Raw genomic sequence first — 22,992 nt, forward strand, 5'->3', positions numbered from 1 at the left:
TGCACCGCCCCCTCCCCCCCCTTCCCAGGAGGCTCGCGCAGCCTCCTCTCCCTCCCTCCCGGCTGCAGGGGAAAGCTGGGTGTCTTTCCTCTGTGGAGCCGCTTGTGCGCTCGGGGATGCTTGCGTGGGAAGCCAGCGCTGTGGCTGTGTGGTTTGCATTGCCGGCAGCGCGCCTTCCCCGGTAAAATAGGACCGACGGACTCCCCCCAGACCATGGGCTCAAGCTCTAATTACAAATTAAGAGTTGGCAGAGGACCATCCTTGCTTTTATAGATGAGGAAAGTTAGACCCAGAGGGGTAAAGTGACTTGCCCACGGTAACATTTGAACCCAGACCCTGTGGCTCCCGTTTGGCTCCTTTTTTGTCTGGGGGTGAGATTTGTGGAAATTCTGAATTTCGGTTCCTACGCAAGCATTCGTTACAATCTATGCCGGGTATGACCCTGTGGGTTTTGATTTCACCAACCTGCCCTATCCTCCAGGAGGCTGCGTTCCAAGGGGAAAGAGGCAGATATATAAGCATAAAACTACCTTGGGGGTTAGAAGAGAGCGCTTGGAAGGGATCTAGAAAGGCTCCCCAGGAAAAGTAACCCTTGAATTTCAAAGGCGATGCGGCCAAGGCAGATGGATGGAAAATGGCCTTTTTGAAGAACAACAAGGAGGCTAGTTTGCTGGAGCATAGAATACAGAAACTGAAGTAATGTGGAGTAAGTAAGGTTGGAGAAGCAGGTTATGACCAAGTTGTGAAGGGCTTTAAAATCTGAACAGAGAAGTTTATATTTGATCCTAGAGGCAATTAGCAACCATTGGAGTTCACTGAGTAAAAGTAGTTAGACCTGCATTAAGGAATATCACTTTGACAGAAATGAGGAATGGGGATTGGAAAATCTTGAGATGGAGGGCGATGAAGTATTTGCAATAAACTATTATAATAATCTAGGTTGGGAATGATCAGAGCCTATGTTAGGTCTTGTAATTGTCTCCTCTAGCCTTATTAGATTGACTGTGGCTTAACTGCTTAAGAAAATTTATCTTTTAGAGGTAAATTTTTTTTGTCAAATTTTTAAACTCTGGCCAGTCTCAGAGGATAGACATCACTGGGTCCTTACTCATACAGTTCAGCAAACATTGTTATCTACATTATGCAAGTCACTGTTCTAGATTCTAGGCGCAGGGGTCCTCAAATTTTTTAAATAGGGGGCCAGTTCACTGTCCCTCAGACTGTTGGAGGGCCGGACTATAGTAAAAACAAAAACTTTGTTTTGTGGGCTTTTAAATAAAGAACCTTCATAGCCCTGGGTGAGGGGGATAAATGTCCTCAGCTGCTGCATCTGGCCCTCAGGCCATAGTTTGAGGACCCCTGTGGGGATACCAAGACAAATAGGGAAGTTCCTCCCCTCAAGTAAACTTCATTATGTTGAAAAACTTTACAATTTACTATATTAAACCTTTCAGAGCTTGTAGTCTGTTGCATGGCGTTTTTAAAACCTAGGGTTACTGCTACACTACAAGGTATAAGAGTGGGCCTTGTGTAGAAGAAGAATAATGCATTGTGTTTTATAGAATTCATTACCTATACTAGCATAGTGCAATGGAAAGTACACTGGACCAGGAGTCAGAAGACTTGAGTTCAAATTCTAACTGTGTTAACTCCTGTGATCTTGGATGTTTAACTTGTTTTCAGTTTTCTTATCTGTAAAAAGGAGACTTGGACCAGATACCTCTAGGGTCCTATTCAGCCCTAAATGTATGTTCTATAAACTCATTTTATCTTCATAACACTTCTGTGACATATGCAGCACAAATATCATTATTTACATTTTACAAATGTGAAAATAAGACTTGAGAGAAATTATGACTTTCTCTAGGGTCACAGGACTGTCTAAGGACTGCAACCTAGGTCATCTGACTGACTTCAAGGCATTCAGTCATCAAGCATTTTATTAAGCTATACTGTGTCCCAGGCACTTTGTTAAATGCTGGGGATATAAAGAAAGCCAAAACTATTGTCTCTGCCCTCAAAGAGTTCACAATAAAATGAAGCAGGCAACATGTGAATAGCTATGTACATACAAGATTATATGGAGCAGATGAATAGTAACCTCAGAGTGAAGAAAAGGGATACATGGAAAGGAGGGAGAAGATCCAGAAAGATCTGAAGTGGATGGGATTTGAGCTGAATCCTGCAGAGAATCCTGGGAAGATGAGGAGGTAGATATGGGGAGGGGAGCATTCCAGGCATGAGAAACAACAGTGAAAAGGCAGTGAAAAAGTGGACAGATGGAGTGTGGTGTGTGTGTGTGTGTGTGTGTATGTGTGTTTTGAGGAGGCTAGTGGATCATATAAGTCAAGGGGATAAAGTCTTTAGAAGACTGGAAAGGTAGGAAGAGGCCAGGTTGTGATTAGCTTTGTCCAACAGAGAATCTTATATTTGATCCTGGAAGCAATAAGGAGGCAGTGGATTTTATGTTTGGACCTCTCTTCCTATTTTAGGAAGGTGACTTGGCAACAAGGTGGCTTGAGTTGGAGTGGAGAGAGACTTGAGGGAGTAAGATCACCATGAGATCCTGAGCTAGGATTGTGGCTGCCTGAGTGGAGAGAAGGGAATTTGTGCAATAGATGTGAATGAAAAAATGACAAGATTGGCTATGTGACATGTGAGTGAAGAGTTGAAAATGACATTGAGGTTGTGCTGGGTGTGACTCAGAGGATGATTATAGTAAGTAATAGGAATGGTGGGGTGCATAATTGAGTTTGAGATGCCTATGTGATATGTAGTTTGAGATGTGATATGAAACTGGAGCTTAGGAGAGAGACTAGGGCTGGATAAGTAGATCATAAGTGAATCATCAGCATAAGAGAGGCTAGCTGAACCTGTGGGAACTGATGAGATCACCAGGTGAGACAGGATAGATAGAAAAGAGAAGTAGTTGCTGGACACAGACCATCTACTATGAGAGAGCATGACATGAATGGAGATGTAGCAAAAGAGACAGAGGAGGAGCAGTCAGATTAAGTAGGAGGGGAGAGAGAGAGAGAGAGAGAGAGAGAGAGAGAGAGAGAGAGAGAGAGAGAGAGAGAGAGAGAGAGAGAGAACGAACGAGAATAAGAACAATGTCATGAAAACCTAGAGATTATCAAGCAGAAGAGGGTGATTGATGATGTCCAGGGTTGCAGAGAGGATAAGAAGGATGAGCACATAGAATGAGACCATTAGGTTTGGGGTTTAAAAGATTATTGGAGAATGATCAGGAGAAGTTTTAGTCCAGAACTTTTTCTTTGCAGCCAGAATTCCACCGTTGTCTGTCCTGATTAGACTGCTTCTGAAGTGTCCAGAAATGGTGAGGAGCCTGGCGTATGCTGTCATATGAGGTGAACAGTTGATGAACCAATAATATTTAGCTTGGACAGAGGACTAAATGATTCCCAAGAGCTCTTCCAGCTTTGCTGATCCTGTTTTCTTAAAACAAGACGGGGAAATGGTTCCTTTCAAATATTTGAAAGGTTGTTATGTGGAGGAAGAATCATTAGACTTACTCTGTAGCTTGTGGGGAAATTAAGTTTACACATTACCAGGAGATATTGCAGCTCATTGTGAAGACTCAGTAAGTGGAGATGTTGAGAAATGGCATGGTATGTAATTTGTGGGTATTATTTGGCTCTGGTTGAATTTATGCATGCACACCCATTATGTATATAGGTATGTGTATGTGTGTGTGTGTGTATACACACACACACACAAAATCACATTGATCTGCATACATCAGTTTATCCTATTTATCTGCATGGGATGATAAATTGGGTTAGATAACTTTTAGGGGCCTTTCTTCCATCAAGATTCCTTATGAAATTAAAAAATCCTTGAAAGCTCTTTGGGAAATTTCCTGCCTTATATAATAGTAATAGTTGCTTGGTGGTTAGTTACAAATTTTCTCATTCAAATGTGATGCTTCAAATTATGAATTGATATTTTCTCTGATTTTATAATGGATAAATTGGGGAATGATATTGTTGTGACTTATTTTCCTAGGCTCATGCAAAAGATTAATTCCATTTTTAGGTGTAGGAGCAGTTACATCCATAGTGTTCCAGTTAACAATTATTCATTTCTTTGTTTTCTTCACCATCATTTTGGTAGTATACTTTTAAATTTAGAATGTTTTCATTTTCTCAATCTGTGGTCCCTTAACTTTTGTCCAAAAAAAAAAAAGTTTTGTTTTTTTTTTTGCGCATAATAAAGTAATTTAAAGAATTTCAAGTGTTTAAGGCACCTTTTAAATAAGGCACCTTTTAAGCAGTTTTTTATTTCTGTTGTAGCTGCTGTAGATAATTAGAATTTTTTTTAATTTGACAGGTGATTTAATAGGTATAGAAACTTCTCTACTTATAACTCATAACATTATAGGGTTTCTTGGAAAGGAAGAGACTAAATTACTTGTCCATGATCATATAATAAAAATAACAATAATAGTTATAATAGTGATGATGATGATAGCTGTCACAATAGCATTTATATGGCATTTTAAGATTTGCCCGGTGCTTTGCCAATCTTATCTCATTTGATGCTTATAATAACCCTACAAAACAGGTGCTTTTATGAGGAGACTGAGGGTGAGTTGTTGAATAATTTGACCAAGATCACTTAGAACCTGTAACTGTGTGTTCGATCCAAATTGGATTCCAATTTGTGTCTTCCTACTCCAAGTCCAATACTCCATCTACTGTTTTACCTAGCTGTGCCAGTATGTGTCTTGGCAGGACTTGAACTCAGATTTTCCTAATCCTGAAGTCAGTTCCTCCATTTAGGAACTCGGGAATTCTTTCTAACCAGGCTTTAAAAAGAGACTTGTACATTCTTTTTAAAAATATGTCTTACAAGATAATTTTTCTTTTGGAAAAGTTTGTTTTGATTCATTATGGATTTCCAGCTGTCACTTGATGATTACAATTAGATGCCAATGAGACCAAAGTTTGATCCTCTTGAGTCATTTAACTCTGAATCGTTAAGAACTTTCTTAGAATATCTGCCCTATTCTTGGCTGAATGTCTTTAATATAGTGTCCTTGATCACAAACCTGCCTTTTACCAACTATCTTATCACCACTGATAGAACAACTTACAGCATGTGGTGGTCTAATGGTGTTACATGTAGATACATAGAATTTTAGGGATAGAAGGAATGATAGAGATCATCTAGACTTAAGACCATAATTTTATAACAATAAAATGTTTTGTAGGTCTAGAGATCTGAGCATATGTACAGAAATCAATGTCTTTTTTTAAAATTTGACATAATAGTGGTAAATTTTATTACCATATGGTTTAGGGAGATTAATGGTCTTCAGAATTTCGGAAACCTGAATGAAAACCATCGAACTTTTTCCATCTTAAGTGTTCTTTAGCTTAACTCCAGCATTTTACAAATGTGGAAACTGAGTTCCAATGAGGTAAAATGTATTCACCAAGGTTATAAAGTTGGCTAATGGCAGATGTAGGATTAATTTCTCCTGCTAAATTCAATTGGGTTAGAAGTAAATAAAAAAGTTTTCCTATCCTTATTGAAGTTAAAATGATGTCTCTGGAATTATAGTTACATCTTTTAAACTAAACTGTTTGCTACTACCTAGTTTGCTACAGGACTGATAAGTTTTCTTTTGCTCCAAATGTATCATTATTCCCATCATACTTAAGAAATCAAGCAAGGAAGAGACCTCAAGGCAAACACTGTATTTGGTTTCAGAAAAGTGCAGATAACTAATTTCTGTCTTTTTCTGACTTTGGATTTTGATACACTTATTTGCTAGTTCTGACTACATTAGTGGTGTAGTGGATAGAGTGCTGGACTTGGAGTCAGGAAAACTTGGGTTTGTATCTTGTTTTGGACATTTATTAGTTGGGTGACTGGGCACATCAGTTGACTTTTAGGTCTCAGTTTCCTTATCTGTAAAATAAACATGTTAGACTATATAAGAAATACTTTCTAGCTCTGAAGATTACTTATTGATTACTGGAAAAATTTAGTGTTACAACACTTGATTTGGAGTTTAAGAACCTAAGTTCAAATTCTGGCTATACGTTCCTCATGATATTTGTGGCTTTTAAGGAAGTCATTTAAATTTCCCGAACCTTATTGTACTTATCTGTTAAAAAAAAAAGTTATCTTGGGTTATGTGTAAAATCTCTTTGAGACTCAAATTCAGTGATCCTTATAAATTATCTATCTTGTCACATCTTCATTCCATAGTTTCTACCAAAAATCTGAAATAAAAAACCACTGCTTTTTTGCATTTTGTATTAGAAAGATCTGGAATCTCAGAATCACGGAATTGGAAAGACACATCAGAAACCTTCTAATTTAATGTTCATCTGACAAAAATATTCTCCAGCATATGTTTTACAGGTGGTCATTTAATAGTGAGAAGGAATCTCCTCAAGCAATCTTTTCCATTTTTAAATGGCTCTAATTACTAGGTTTTTCTTTTCATCTGTTTGGAGCTGAGTTCTGAAGAGCAATTGTTCACTCTCTTGTATTATTATTATTTTTTTTAATATTGTCTAAATTTTCTTGTGTCCTTTGCCACACTCATCTTTATAGATGAAATTGCCTACTGTAGTTGGTTATGGACAGAACTAGAAACCAAACCCAGATCCAAACCAATCCTAACTCCTCAACAGTGAAATCACAAATCTAATTAGAATAGCCCTGTGTTATAGACACTGGACTCCGTATTTTGAAGGATACAAAGTTTTGATATAGTTTCTTCTCTTAAGGAATTTATGGCCTAAATAAGGCCATAAGATGGAAGAAATCTATACACATATATAGAAGAAATAAGATACATATATAAATAATTACAATAAAAGGCATTTTTAATGTCTATTTTGGAATTTAGTTCAACAAACTTATTAGTAAGTCTATTACGTATGTGTAAGGCATTATGATAAAAGGGATACAAAGATAAATATACATAGATCACTCTCAAGTATTATTTGATTTAATATTAGCATAGTTTATGAAAAAGAAAAGCCACCATTTTAAGACTTGGGTCAGTTCGTCTAAAAATCATTTTAAATTTTATGGGAGTTGTTCAGTGTTTACTTTAGATAGCAGATAAATTTTAGGTTAAATTTATGATATAAGTATATGTATTTTAGGCCATGAATTTATATTATATAGGACTTTGGAATCCCTCATAGAAGCATCGTATGCAGTTCATTTTCATTTCATAATTTAAATAATTTTATTCATTTAAAAGTTTATTCAAATTTGTGGTTATATATTTACTCTTGAAATTTGTTTATATCTGTGATTTACTTGATGTCTTTGAGGATTATAACATAATTACTTTACAGTTGTTAAATATAATTTAATAATATTGTTTTTTGGGAATATAGAATTTGTTCATGGCAGTGTCTTTTATGACATGGTTTTTGATAACGATTATGGTGGAAATTAGTACTACTTGTACATGACATTGTACCTGTCTATAAGTAATTTAGAATAATAAGAGAAAATTGTATTCTGATTAATTATTAACTCTTGTAGAAGATGGAAGGAATTATAACTTTTTTTTGTATTGATATATAGAAATTATCCACCAACTTCCCTTCCATCTCTTTACAAGCATTAAAAAAGAAAAAAAAAAGAAAACTCTCCCAAATCACTAAAATAAAGTAAATATACAAGGTTTGGAGGAGGAAAGGTGTGGTCTGTGTGGGTATGGCAGCTTAAAAATTTCTAACTTGTTTATTCATTGAACTGAATGAACATGTTTCATTTCCAACCATTTAGGCCTGAAATATGATTTCTCACAATGAAGTCATTCATTACACCATCTTATTTGATGTTTAGAGAGTTAATAACTTTATCTATATCCTCTAATAATTAATAAAGAGGATATATTCCATTAGCATTTCTTTTTTTTTTTTTATTATTTAGAAACTTAAGAGGCAACAGTAGGAATAACTTAGGAATAGTTAAATTTCATCTGTATCGTTCTCCAGAAAAGTATTAAAGTTTAGAAAAAATCCCTTAGGGTTTATGGAAAACTCACTTAAATTGAACCATATTCTTTAGGTAAGTATAGTCATTCGACTAGTTTTGTATCCTGGTTGCATTTTAAGCTAGCCCATCGTGACCACAAGAATAATGAAAGAAATTGATGCATTATTGAAATGTAGGTAAATTGATATTCTAGCGTTCTCCTGATTCACTAATCTAGAATGAGGAAATGAGATTAATCTAGTGTCAGAAGTCATTGATGAAATCTCTATGTTTTTATGATCATTGTTTTCTTTTATTAGATGTTCATTAATCATTCCTTTAATAGATTTTGTCGGAAATGAAAGCTAAGTTTGGGAAGCTAGATGCCACAGTGTATAGAGCACAGGCTTGGAGTCAGAAAGATCTGCGTTCAAATCAAAGCTCAAACACTTACTTGCTGTGTGACCGTGGGCAAGTCACTTCACCTAGTTTGACTTGGTTTCCCTATATGTAAAATGAACTGGAGAAGGACGTGGGCAACCAATCTGGTGTTGCCAAGAAAACCCAAAAAGGGATCACAAAGAATTAAACACAACTGAAATGACCCAACAGTAAAAGCCATCTCTTGAGTTTTGTCAGAAATCAAAGTCAAGTTCATTTGGCCTATATTTTTTGATTGTGATTTTCTCCATATATATGTTTATATGTGTTGTGTATATATGTATATACACATAACATATAAGTATATGTAACATTTATCTTTTTCTAGTACTATGGAACTTCCTCTATTCTTGAAAATCTTTTAAACTATCATAGATGTCTCTGGAATCCTGTCCCTTAGTCCATTAGTTACTACAATGGGTTTTAGCCCATCTCTGATAATCTGAACTCATTAGAGATAATTAGATGCTCTTTTAACATATACTTACTTATCTTGGCTATCAACTCCAGATCTGCCATTTTTGTCTATCCTTTCCAATTAAAGATTATTCTTGGCAGAAAGGACAAAAAGTTAAATAAGAGGTGAGAAAGGTTGCCTTCTTTCTATCATCCTTTAGGTTTACCCCTGCCTTAAGCAACAAACAGATCCTATTCCTTTATCCTTTTTTTATTTGCTTGTTTTCACTGTCACTAAAAGGACCTTCTTGGTTCTTAGTGTTTATCACTAAACAGATTGTTCTTAACTTAGCACTCCTGAAACTTATTTTTACAAAATTATGCCATGCTTTTATATTCATTTTCTATTATCTCCCCTTGTTTCCATCTTCAGTATATGTCTTTATAAAATCTTAGGGTCATACATATAGAGCTAGCAGAATTTGAGAAATTATTTAGAACAATGTACCCCATCCCATTTTACAAATAAAGAAACTAAGGCTAGGGAAATGAATTTTTTTTGGAAAGTAACAAGGTTGCAAAAAGCAGAGCTAAATTTGGACCTAGTCCTCTGACTCTAAATGAGGTATTTTATATGTCCAGATGCTTTTCTTTGACAATTCTGTTTCCTTAGTGGAAGTGTCTCAATTCTTGGCTTTAAATTGCAATTTTTAAGAGGTTCCTATTCCTGTATCCCTTAAAAAATTTTAGTCCAAGAAATCACACTAATTATTGCTTTGAATCCTTTTAAAAATAAGCTCTTTTCAAATTTAAGGAGGTGATTGTGTCTAGTTTTCCTTTTTTTTTTTTTTTTTTTTTTTAATCCTATCACATTTTCAAAAATACAAGGAATGATCAGTTTCTTCTAAGGTTCCTATAATTTCCATCCCAGAAACTAGCTTATACTTCAGAAATAGTTTGTGGTATAGTTGAAAAGATCTCCAAGTTTGGAATTAGAGAGCCCAGGTTCAATTTGCAATTTCACTTTTTATATGACTTGGGGCAAGTCACCAAGACCTTAGTTTCTTTCCCTGTAAAGTGAAGGAAATGGATTAGATCAGTGGTGGGTGTCAAACTGAATTAGAAATGGATCCACTATTGAGCCTGTATAAGGATTCCTGAAGGCCATTAAATTTAATTTTAAAATGTAATGTTATTTATGTTTTGTTCTATTTTTCTTTGTTTTGCTAAATATTTTCAATTACATTTTAATCTTGTTTGTGTTGCACTCAAATGTGTTGTGGGCTGTGTGACTGCTGTGTAATTGATGCCTATAGACTAGATAATCTTTAAGATTTACCTCTAGTTTAAATATCTATTGGTTGTATGTATATTAGATTATAGTTGGGAATTACCTTTTGTGTAGTGGAAAGAGTACTGTACATAGTGTTTTTTTTCCCAACAGATAACTTTATTTGACAATTTCTTAAAAGAACTTTGAGTTACATCTCTATCTTCCTCATCCCATTACCCTCATCCATTGAAAAGGCACATGTTAACTTAGGCAAAACATTTCCATAAAAATCATATTGTGAAAGAAAATACAGATTCCCCCCCCCCCCCAAAAAAAAAAAAAAACTCTCCAGAAAAATAAAGTTACAGGACAGCTAAGTGACGCAGTAAATAGAGCACCAGCCCTGAAGTCAGGAGGACCTGCGTTCAAATTTGGTTTCAGACACTTAACATTTCCTAGCTGTGTGATCCTGGGCAAGTCACTTAATCCCAATTGCCTCAGCAAAAAGAAAGAAAGAAAGAGAAAGGAAGGAAGGAAGGAGGGAGGGAGGGAGGGAGGGAGGAAGGAAGGAAGGAAGGAAGGAAGGAAGGAAGGAAGGAAGGAAGGAAGGAAGGAAGGAAGGAAGGAAGGAAAAGAAACAACAAAAAAGAAAAATAAAGTTAAAAAATATATGCTTCAATTTGTCATCAGACACAATAAGTTCTTTTTCTGGGTATGGATGCCATTTTTCATCATAAGTCCTTCAGAGTATATACTTTGAGTCTTGATAGGACTGAGTTTGAACTGATTCTAAACAACAGTATGTGAGCATGGGTTTTCTGAGCTTCAGTGTCTTTATCTTTAAAATGAGGATAATAATACTTTCAGTACCTACCATGTGAGGTTCTATGGGGATTGAATGAGATAATATATATGTAAAAGACCTTTGTGTATCTTAAAGTGTTATATTGACAGCTATTATTGTCATCATAGAGTCATTCTACTGTAATAGTAATAGTAATAGTACTTATTTTCTTCAAAAATGAACCCTGTTTTCCCTTATACTTTTGATTTCTCATTCTTGTGTGACTTTAAATATCTTTTATCAAAAAGCTATTATCAAAGATAAAAAAGAAAACTAAACAATTGCTGTACTGGAAGAATTCATAGTCTCATTCAGACACAATATATATTTCTGGAAATAATGTAATTAGGAAAAATGAATGGTATCTTCTGTACTATCAGAGTTGAGTAAAGGGAGATCATATTTTGGTTTGGGATAGTCACAAGAGAGCTTCATGAGAAAGGTTAACAAGCTCCTAACAAGAAAGGAGGGGATTAAGAAATTATGGATGTGAGGAAGAGGATGAGTAAAAGTTGGCAATATGTAGCAAATTTGAGGTGCAGTTAAATTTTCCTGCAGAAAAGATAATGATAAATATTGGAGGGGATGTGGGAAAACTAGGACACTAATGCATTTGGTGGAGCTATGAACTGATCCAACCATTCTGGACAGCAATTTGGAACTTTGCTTAAAGGTCTATAAAATTGGGCATAATATTCTTTTTGATCCAGCAATGTCACTACAGGTTCTGTATCTCAAAGATATTATTAAACAAGGAAAAGGATCCACATGTGCAAAAATGTTTGTAGTAACTCTTTTAGTGGTGGCAAAGAATTAGAAACTGAATGGATGCCCATCAATTGGGGAATGGGTGAATAAATTATAGTATTTGCATGTAATAGCATATTATTATTCTATAAGAAATGATGAACAGGCTGATTTCAGAAAAGCCTGGAAAGACTTACAAGAAATGATGCTGAGTGAAGTGAACAGAACCAAGAAAACATTGTATACAGTAACAGCAAGATTGTGATGAAACATTTACGATCAACTATGATAGACTCAGCTCTTCTCAGCTAGATAGTTAGTGAGCTAGTACAATTCCAATAAGACTGGAGATGGAAAATAACATCTATGATCAAAGAGAGAATTATGGAGACTGAATGCAGATTGAGGCATACTATTTTCATCTTTTCTTTTTGTTGCTTGTTTTTTCTTATGGCTTTTTCCTTGTTCTGATTTTTCTTTCACAACATGACAAACAAATATGGAAATGTTAAAAATGATTGTACCAGTATAACCTATATATTAGATTGCTTGTTCTCTTAGGGAGGGGTAGAAAGCAATGACAGGAGGAAGGAAAATTTTGGAACTCAAAATCTTATAGAAGTGAATGTTGAAAATTATCCTTACATGTAATTAGAAAAATAAAATACTGTTGAGGAAAAGAATAACAATAAAAAAGAAAACAATCTCCCTCAAAAAAGTTTTTCCTGGGTCAAATGGAGTAGGTTTGATAGTTAAGATGGAGTTAGGTTGTAAAGAGACTTGAATCTCAGGTTTAGAAGTTTGATTTTTTTTTCCCTTTGTCAGTGTTGGACTACCAGATGTTTTTGAGAAAGGGCAGTGACCTGATTAAAGTGGTATCTTAGTAAAATCAATCTGGAATCATTATAGAAAATGGTTTGGAGCAGGGGGAAGCCAGATAAGTTTTTCTAGTGAGATACTGGATTAAGATGTTTCCAGTGGAAATGGAAAGGAAAAGATGAAGTTGAGTTAACATTTGCTTTAACAGAAAAAATAACAGAATTTGGCCACTGAATATAAAGGGTAAAGGAGAGCAAGAGTCAAAAAGAAACCTGGTAACCATGGTAACATTTATAGGTAAAATGTTGCCATAAATGTTAATTGCCATAGATAGAAATAACTGAGTTAAAAAGGCAAGATGGTTTGGTAGGGATAAGTAGGTTTTTAAAAAGTCTCAAACTTGTGATTTTCACCAAAGGATAGAGTTTGGATGAATATGGAAAAAGAATGGGATAGGAATATCTTAAGATGAAGAATATAAATAAAGGTGCAAGTGAATATGTAAGATATGAATGACAACAGTGGTTTTCTAGTACAAGAGTTTTAGATATTACTTTTAAACAGTGCTTCTACTAATTATATTAGAGTTGGTATTTGATCCTTTTGGCCACTTGAAATCTTTAACCATTTGTTTAAATCACAAGTTAAATTCCCTTCAATTTTAGTACATATGGAGAGTTAAGTCTATGAGTAGGACTGGTATATTTTTAAATGTTTTATGTTTTTCCCATTGATTATATAATTTGAGCCTTGTGAGTTAAGGAAAGATGAATACCAGTTAATTTTTACCTATAATCTAATTATAATCTCAATATTTTGGCTTGTCCGTAAATTTAAAATTCTTAGCCTATTTCATAGGATGACTTGCAACTTTTGATTACTTTTCCTTCCACACATATGGTTAATTAATAAAGACTACCTTTTCAGTCTGAAAATTGTCTGCCTCTAGATATAAGATATATGGCTAAGATGATATATTTATTGAAGAAAAAGATATACAGGTAGTCCTTGAGAAATAAAACAAAACTATTATGGAAAACAAAATTTTCATGGATAGGTTTTTCTTTTCATCTATCTTTCAGTTAAATACAGATGTTTAATTTATTTTTAATCATTACTTTTGTTATCCTCTAACCAATAGGACAGTTATAGATAATATTCAATTTTGAACAAGCCAAATTTGGGGGAGGGGAGAATTGTGACATATTTAGATTGATTAAATAATTTAAATATTTTCTTAATTAAAAGTAATTCCAGTTAGTAGGAAGATTAATTTTTCAACCTAATTTCAAAGCCAAAGAACTTATTTTTGGATTACTGTTATGTTTATCCACATTATTTCTCCCTTCGTTACATTTTAAGTCTTCAGAGAAGCATCTTGGATCTACTTATTTATAATGGTAATAAATTTTGTTCTTTGTAACATGTGGTCTTATTCTAGAGAATCTACTCAAACCACACATAGATTTTTTGATAAAGTTGTAATTTATTTGTATTATATAATTATTACTACAATGAGATCTATTTTATTGGGATGGAAGCCTTCATGCTTGTATTTAATAATTTAGTAAACTAAAATTGGTAGTGTGACTAGATACTGTAAAAGTATTTATCTTGACTACTCAGTGACATGAATGGCTTGTTATGACTTTGCAATAGGGCGGGTACATTGAGGGCCCAAATTGTTTTTAGTTGGCCATAAAATATAGCACAACTAGGAATAATAATAGCTAGCTATTATTATACTATACTATAATATTATATTATACTATTAACTAGTAATAATAGCTAGTATTTATGTAGCACTATGAGATGTACAAAGTGTTTTACAGTGGTTTCCTTTCTTTTTAGAAGTTTTTAGAAAAGAATTTGATTATCAAACATTTGGCATAATTTTTTAAAAAGCACATGCAAAGATCAAGTTTTCAGATTACAATGAAGAGCATGCTCTCTTATATTACAGTAGAAAACTAAAACTATTGTGTAGGTCGGCAGAATTAATTTACTTCAGCAATGGTTCATATATTCACACCATCTCCAATATGCATTATTTATAAGTATTTCTAAATAAGTGAGTGAGTAGATAAATTTGGTCTATTTTTCATCATTAAAGAGAAGTATAAAGAGGCATTAAATATGATGTTTATTTGACATTTAATTTTTTAAGTTTTTAAACTTCTTTTTTTGTGATTACATGTCTTCTTTCCAGGCTACATTGGTCACCCAAAACAGAGTGGCAAATCAAATGCAATCATATATTCAGGGTATGTTTACTAAATCATTTGTTCAGATAGTCTAAATTTAATAAAATAAATTTAGTGTAATATTGTCAGCACAAAGATTACCTTTTTCAATATTTATTTCTCTTAAATTAAAATACAAATGCCAGATTTTCTTCAGAAAAAAATTTACAAATGTGGTATAGATAAAATATTTTCATAATGACTGGTTTTAAGTAATATTGATCAGAACTGATCTTCTGCTTAGTACGTTTAATATTTAACTACTACATGTTGAAATAATCTGTGCCCCCATCTGCACATCTGAATTCAGTTTATAGAATATGGCAAACAGCTGCATTTCAATTGAAAGCTGTAACAACTGTAGGACATTAACCCGTTGAGAAGATTACAGTAGGTTTTCAATTCCATGTTAACTGTATTTATTAGAGAAAATTGACTTGAGTGCTTCTGCTTTTGACTGACATTTTCTTTTTTAAATGTCTGGAAGAAAGGAAATAAAGCATCTCAATGATAGAGCTTTGATGTGCAAAGAAGTTAATAGCCAAAGAAGCTAATTATCTCAAACATCAAACAAAATTTTAGTTCAGTGAAATAATTATTTTAAAGAGTTTGATGAACTATTGGCTCATCTTATCATGAAAATGCTTGATTTGTAAGTTAAATAATTTGTGAAAGGATGATTACAGTTTCAAGGAAGTGTTATTGGATACTTTCAGCAGCAGTGGTTCTGATGTGAAATACTTTCATCCAAAAATTGTGGTTTTATCAAGTGTTAATCAATAAACCTTTATTAGGCACTTTGTATTAGATACTATCAAGGGCTGGGAATATAAAAAGAAGCAAAAACACTGTCCTCTACCCTCAAAGAACTCAAAATTGAGTAGCAAAGAAATGTGAATAGCTATGTACATACAAGATTATATGGAGCAGATTAATAGTAACCTCAGAGTGAAGAAAAGGGATATGTGGAAAGGAGGGAGAAAATCCAGAAAGATCTGAAGTGGGTGGGATTTGATCTGAATCTCACAGAGAACCCTGGGAAGATGAGGAGGTAGATATGGGGAGGGAAGCATTTCAGGCATGAGAAACAACAGTGAAAAGGCAGTGAAAAAGTGGGCAGATGGAGTGTGTGTGTGTGTGTGTGTGTGTGTGTATGTGTGTTTTGAGGAGGCTAGTGGATCATATAAGTCAAGGGGATAAAGTCTTTAGAAGACTGGAAAGGTAGGAAGAGGCCAGGTTGTGATTAGCTTTGTCCAATAGAGAATCTTATATTTGATCCTGGAAGCAATAAGGAGGCAGTGGATTTTATGTTTGGACCTCTCTTCCTATTTTAGGAAGGTGACTGGCAGCAAGATGGCTTGAATTGGAATGGAGAGAGTCTTGAGGGAGTAAGATCACCATGAGATCCTGAGCTAGGATTGTGGCTGTCTGAGTGGAGAGAAGGGAATTTGTGCAATAGATGTGAATGAAAAAATGACAAGATTGGCAAGAGATTGGCTATGTGGCATGCGAGTGAAGAGTTGAGAATGACATTGAAGTTGTCCTGGGTGTGACTCAGAGGATGGTTATAGTAACTAATAGGAATGGTGGGGTGCATAATTGAGTTTGAGATGCCTATGTGATATGTAGTTTGAGATGTTCATAAAGTGATATGAAACTGGAGCTTAGGAGAGAGACTAGGGCTGGATAAGTAGATCATAAGTGAATCATCAGCATAAGAGAGGCTAGCTGAACCTGTGGGAACTGATGAGATCATCAGGTGAGACAGGATAGATAGAAAAGAGAAGTAGTTGCTAGACACAGACTATCTACTATGAGAGAGCATGACATGAATGGAGATGTAGCAAAAGAGACAGAGGAGGAGCAGTCAGATAAGTAGGAGGACAACCGAAAGAGAGAGGAAAGGGAAAAGGGGAGAAAGGAGAGGGGAGAAGGGAGAGAGAAACAGAGAGAGAGAGAGAGAGAGACAGACAGACAGACAGACACCATTAGCTTTGAGGTTTAAAAGATCATTGGTAACTTTAGAGAAAGCAATTTTATTTGGATAACATAAGAAGTCAGAAGAGAGTGGAACGGAAGGGCAAGGACTGAATTTAGAAAGCTTTTATAAGGAATTTAGCTGAAAAGATGAAGAGATTTAAATGGTAGGTAGAGGGCATGGAGCAAGATTTATTTTATGGATGTGGGAGGACATGGACATGTTTATAGACAGGTAAGAAAATAGGGAGAGAGTGAAGATTACAAAGGGAATGGGAGTTGAATTGAAATGAGAGGTGAGATTGGAAGGAAAGAGAGTAGTAGGTGCTGATTCCAGTGGTTTGTGGTGAGGTAACATTATTTTGCTTATGACAGTGAGAAAAGAGAGGGGCCTGATGCAGAGAAATGTGGAAGTATAAATGATTAGATTTGGGAATTTGGAGAAGTGGAACATTGATCAATAGTACAAAAGTTTTGAGCATAAAATACAGGGAGTATGTTGGTATCAAAAATGAAAATAAGAGAATTAGATGCAGGAAAATTCTTTGAAAAAGTTATATGTTGGGCTTAATTTTAAGTGCCATTGAGATATCCCTGTGAGATATCCATCATATAGAGATCAAGGATCAAGAGTAGAATATCCAAAGCATTAGTAGATGACATTCATAAGGAAGAGAGTGTAGATGGCAAGGAATCTTAGAGGTCAGAGCAGTGATGAAGTTTACTTTTGGGATTGGGGTATGAAAAGGAAGATTCAAAGGAGAAGATGCACAAGACTTAGTAGTCACGGAATTAAGAAAGGAACCAGAAGAGTAGTGCTGTGTGTTAGTAGCCAAAGGAAGATTATATTTTGAATAGGAAATTAGTGGGAGTGAGGTGGGGAGCACTTATAGAGCACTTATAGAATGCTGTGTGGAAATCAGGAAAAGGACTGAGATTAGAGGTGGTTAATCTTTTAAAAAGAAGTTTCAGTAGAACAGTAGGGATGGTAACCAGATATTTAGGGGTTAAGAAGTGAGTGGATAGTGATATAATAGTAGAAGAAAGCATAAACTGTTTTGGGGAAAATTTTAATGGTAAAGAAAGGCAGGATAGACATTAGAGATATTATTAGCATTGTATAGCACAAATTGTTCCCTCAAAAAAAAGTGGGAGAGGGCATATGGTAGGGATAGAGGTTGTACTAGTCTGATTTGTGAGATACTTGCTTTTTTATATATCCATAAAACTCCCTCATCTGTCCCTAAGCTGAGATCCTTGCTCATATTTTACTGAAAAAGTTTGAGGCCATTTGCCGATGGCAATCTTTTCTCTTCTTCTTCATATCACTTAGGTGCCCTCTGTCATTATCTCTTCATTTACCCTTTTTCACATGAAGAACCAATCTCACTTCTTGCCAAGACAAACCATTCCATCTGCAAAAGCAAGATCGTTTTCCATCCTGTCTTGGAAAGATTACTTCCTCTGTTCTTCCCATTTCAATTATCTTCCAACTGTATATTGCCGTCTTCCTTATATCATCAATCTTTCTATTCCAAACTGTCCACAAACAGGTCCATGTCTTCTCCATCCTAAAAAAGTCCCTCACGTGATCCTTCCATCCCTGCTAACTATCATATTATATCTCTTCTGTCCTTTTTGGCTCAGTACCTAACTAAAAAGATACCTCCACTACTTTCATTCTCTTCTTAGCTTCCTTCAATCCAACTTCAGACCCCATCATTCCCCTAAAACTACTCTCACCAAAATTACTAATGATCTCCTGGTAGCCATTCTAATGTCCTTTTCTCAGTCCTCATTCTTGTTGATAGTCACCCTTTTTTTGGGGGTTGATACTCTCTCCTCTTTAGATGTTTAGGACACCATTTTCTCTTGGGTCATGAGATCTCTTTTTTCTCAGTTTCCTTTTCCAGTCTGTACTCAGTAATGTTGGGTGTCCTACAGGACTTTGTCCAGGCCCTTTCTTCTTCTCCCTCTATATAACCTTTGTGATCTTTTCAGTTCCCCTGGATTCCATCCTAGTGATTCTAAAATTTACTGTATAATCTTAACCTTCTGCTCATCTCTAGGTGCCTTTCAAACTTGAATTTGATATCTAGTAGACAGCTTGAACTCAGTATGTCCCAAACTGAAATCATTATCTTTCTCCCTAAAACTTCCTCCCTGTTCCAGACCTCCGTATTACTTTCAAGGGCACCTCCAATTCTCCAGGCTTGAAACCTAGATATAACGCTTGACTTTTCACTGTCTTACTTCCTTTCTTCATATTCAATCTGTTGCCAAAGCCTATTAATTTGAAATGTCTCTCAAATATTCCCCATTCTCTCTGATACTGCTACCATTCTGAAAAAGGCTCTCATCCCCTCATGTTTTGATTATTACAATAAGCTATTGCTTCCACAAGTCTCTTCTCACTAAAATCTATTCTTATTCTGCCACCAAAATGATTTTTCTAGAGAACTGTTCTAGAACAGTTTGCTGTTCTAAAACAGAGAACTGTTTGCTAGAGAATTGTTGATTGGTTTGCTGTTCATGAAATAACCATATTCAGTAAATTAAGCTTCTGCTTGGCATTCATAAAGCTTGCTTTCTCCCTTTTCTAATCTTCCCCTCCCCTGCACCAGTCTTCTTAAACTTTAAAAACAAACACATTTAGTGACTTTATAAGCTACCATAGGTTTAATAATATTAATGATAAAATGATCTCTATGTAGATGCCTTAAATTTTTAGATCCAACCTTACTCTCTATTCTAAGCTCCAGTTGCTTATTTCCAATTATTTATTGGATATTCCAAACTAGATGTCTCTTTAAATTATCATTTAAATTCAAAAATTAAAAAAAATCCCTCATTTTTCTTTCAATCTCTTCCTTCCAACTTTTGAACTGAACTAATTCAGTATAGGACACTTGGATTTTTCCATTCCTTAGACATCTCATTTTTATCCATACATATCTAGTCCATTTCTAAATTATGCTATTTCTACAGCTACAAAATCTCTTGCATCCTTTCCCTTTTCTCTTCTCAAATGCTTACTATCCCATCACCTCTTGCCTGGACTACTACAATAACTTCTTGATTAATGTCCTTAATTCAAATTTTTTGTTCTCTCCAGCCGATCTGCCCCATGGCTATCAAATTATTTTCCTAAAGTAGAGATTTAACCTCTTTGCTTTCTTTACTCAATAAACTCCTGTGTTTCCCTATTGCTTCTAGGATCAAATATAAGCTTCCGGTTTAACTTTCAAAGCCCCTTTACAACCTGGTCCCAGCTTGTCTTTTCAACCTTACAACTTCCTTTCCTGCACTTTATATGCTGACTAGACTGGCTCTTTTTTGTGTGTCTGTGGGAGGTGTTTTCCCACACATGATGTACTATCTCCCAACTCCACATTCCCATGTTGTTGCTTTGGCTATCTCTTATGCTCAGAATATACTCACCAGGATGCTACCTATTAGAATTGCTTGTTTCTTTAAAAACTCTATATTAAAAACTCTAACCCCAATAATTACCCGTATTGTTTTTGGTAGGGGTGGAGGGGGACATTTGTTCTTATTAGGCCACAGATACTGTGTGACTCTGAGCAAATCTTTTAATTTCTCTGTGCTTCATTTTCCTCATCTGTTAAAGGGAAACAATAGTATATACCTCTTGTTGACTGGGTTGATGCAAGAATAAAATGAGATATCTGTAAAGTGCACAACAACAAACAACAAAACAACAAACAAACAACAAAAAAAGATGGTTATGAAAATAAAAAAACAAACAAACAAAAAAAAGAACTCCTTGCCTTAAGGCTTTAACATTCTAACAGCATGGCTGAAGTAGGGAAAGAGGAAAACAACTCGGTCTCCCGAAGAATTTGAATCTTGAGGGAAGCTGGGGATTGATTCTAAGAGGATAAGGATGGATAATTCTTCAAGCATTAGAGCAGGTAGTAAGTAGATCAGTATGGGTGAACAAGAGAGGAGCCAGAGTTAGATTTTGAAGAGTTTTAAATGACAACAAAGTTTTATATTTGATCCTGTGGAAAATAGGGATCCAGTAGAGTCAGAATAAGAGAGAGGATGGACAGTGACATGGTCATTTTTAAGTATTATGAAAAGCTTTTTTGTCAGCTGAATGAAGAATGGATTAGAGTGTGAAAGATTTGATGCAGAGAGGCTAATTAAAAGCTTTTTGAAATATTGCAAATGGGAAGTGATGGATCTTTAGAGGATTATGTCTGTGTGAGTAAAGAAAGTATAAAGAAGAGATACTTTAAAGGTAAAACAATAAGATTTGGCATATAAACTCTTTTTACCAATACAGTTAGCAAGCGATTATTCTGCAGCTTAGTTTTGCAGAGTTGTATTCCTTACCTAAATGAATTTTGTATCAAATCCTTAAGGGATACTTGCTCTTTTAAATGAATGATGTAGTTACTATAATAATTTATTGTGTAAAATAGTACATTCTGGTTTTCTTGTGTTGATGAGGAAAAGAGAGGATTTTTATAGATTATACTAAGGATATTTAAGACAATTCATTCTTGATTAAGTGTTTTATAATTGCTGCCATTCCTCATATACTTTTATTTACCATTAAAACACTTTTGATAGCTTTTTTTTTTTTTTTTTTGTATATATAGATGAATAATACTGCAGCTAGCCCGATGTCAACTGTTGCTACCTCAAGTAGTGGAAGAGCCACAGGGAAATCTACAAGTTTTACTCTTGAGCTGCAGAGTATGATGTAAGTATTGTATTCACATAGACTTGAAACTATTTAAAAAGCGTTCTTGAGAAGGACATGGATCTAACAAAAAGAAAGTAATGAAAAGTAAGTTTGGAGATGATTAAGAAAGAAAACCATGTTGAATAGTTTTTATTATTATATATAAAATAAATGTCTAGTAGGGTAAAACTGCCTATAATGTTCTTTTATGTAAATATAATGAACACTTGGTTCTACTTTGAAAAAGTTAATGGAACTGATTAATGTTGACAAATTGTGACTTGTAAGTGGTTTCAACATTTAAAAGGCTACTTTCATTTTTTAACAAATATGTATGTTTTAGATTCTGCATTTATGAGAAAGTTCAAATATTTTGAATTAGTTGAAATTTGAAATCATTTAAGCTTATGATTATGAAAAATAAAGAAATATTTGTTTTTGTTTTTTAATGTCATTTGAACCTTAAAGAGCTTGATTAATCAAAAATTTTTAATTGGATAATACTACTAAGTATCATATCTTAGAATTTTGGTTAAAAAGCCATTAGTCCACCTTTGAGAAACTACATAATTATGAAGATTCATATTTTGTTTGATTACTATTGCATTGCAACTTGTCTTGGCCAAAGCAAGTAATTCCTGATTTGGTGGCAAAGCTTATGCCCCCCAAAATATTTGTCTGCTGATGTATCTTAGTTTTTAAGATCTTTGGAAAGAGGACAAATGAGTTCTTTTCCTATAGATAATATTTTCATAATTTGTCAGTCATTTCAAAGGAGGCATTTCTTCCTGAAAATGAAATGGTTTCCCCTTGAAGGCTAGATGTTATAAATTGAATTAATAGTTTACTTGTAGAGTTCATATAGTGATGATTATTAATTAAATATAAATTGAATTTGGAATTCTTCAGAATTTTTAGTTGACTGGACGTAGACATGGTATTATAATGATATATAGTATATATTGTTGTGTGTCATATATATGTGGTCATGTTTGGCTAGTCTTGCTTCTTAATGAGGCATCTGGGTGGTACAGTGGATAGAGTACTGGGTATGGAGTCAGAAAGGCCTGAATTCATATCTAGCCGCACATATTTTACTAGCTGTGTTACTCTGGACAAATGACTTTACCTTTGCTTTTTTTAGTTTCCTCAACTGTTAAATGGTTTACTTGTTATAAGAATCAAATGAGATAAATGTTTTTAAAACTTTTAGTATGATTCCCAGGTATTATGTAAGTGTTTATTTCCTTTCCTTCTCCTATCTTTCCCTCCCTACTCCCCCTTAATGAACAAGTTTTTACTTAGCGTATTGGAGAGATTTTGCAGTTATAGCTTGATTGCATTCTAACATTGCTGTTATAATGTTATTAGAATTCTGATTCATGGTACTAATATGTAAAAATTTTAGGTCATTCGTTTAATTCAGGGTCCATTTAAGACTCATGAAATTTTTTTTAAGATGGGCCTTTTAGAAAATAGGGTACCCTTTTAACAGCAGAATTTAGAGCTTAATTGCTTTTTTTTTTTAACCTAGAAAAACAAAACAACAGGT

The 22,992-nt window shown here is 34.5% G+C and overlaps 1 protein-coding gene across 4 annotated transcripts in view; it reads left to right on the forward strand.

The window, feature by feature from the left end:
* Positions 1-22,992, forward strand: part of SUPT3H (SPT3 homolog, SAGA and STAGA complex component) — a 593,114-nt gene that overhangs the window by 641 nt on the left and 569,481 nt on the right. For 2 of the 4 annotated variants that reach the window (XM_031968416.1, XM_031968419.1), the window contains exons 2-3: positions 14,713-14,767; positions 21,355-21,458. In XM_031968416.1, the coding sequence (XP_031824276.1) occupies positions 21,355-21,458 (104 nt within the window). In that variant the 5' untranslated portion in view covers positions 14,713-14,767. The remainder of the gene's footprint in view (positions 1-14,712; positions 14,768-21,354; positions 21,459-22,992) is intronic. The other 2 variants (XM_031968418.1, XM_031968417.1) reach the window with 1 other exon arrangement.

This window comes from Sarcophilus harrisii, chromosome 4, assembly GCF_902635505.1.
Source record: "Sarcophilus harrisii chromosome 4, mSarHar1.11, whole genome shotgun sequence".
Classification (NCBI taxonomy): domain Eukaryota; kingdom Metazoa; phylum Chordata; class Mammalia; order Dasyuromorphia; family Dasyuridae; genus Sarcophilus; species Sarcophilus harrisii.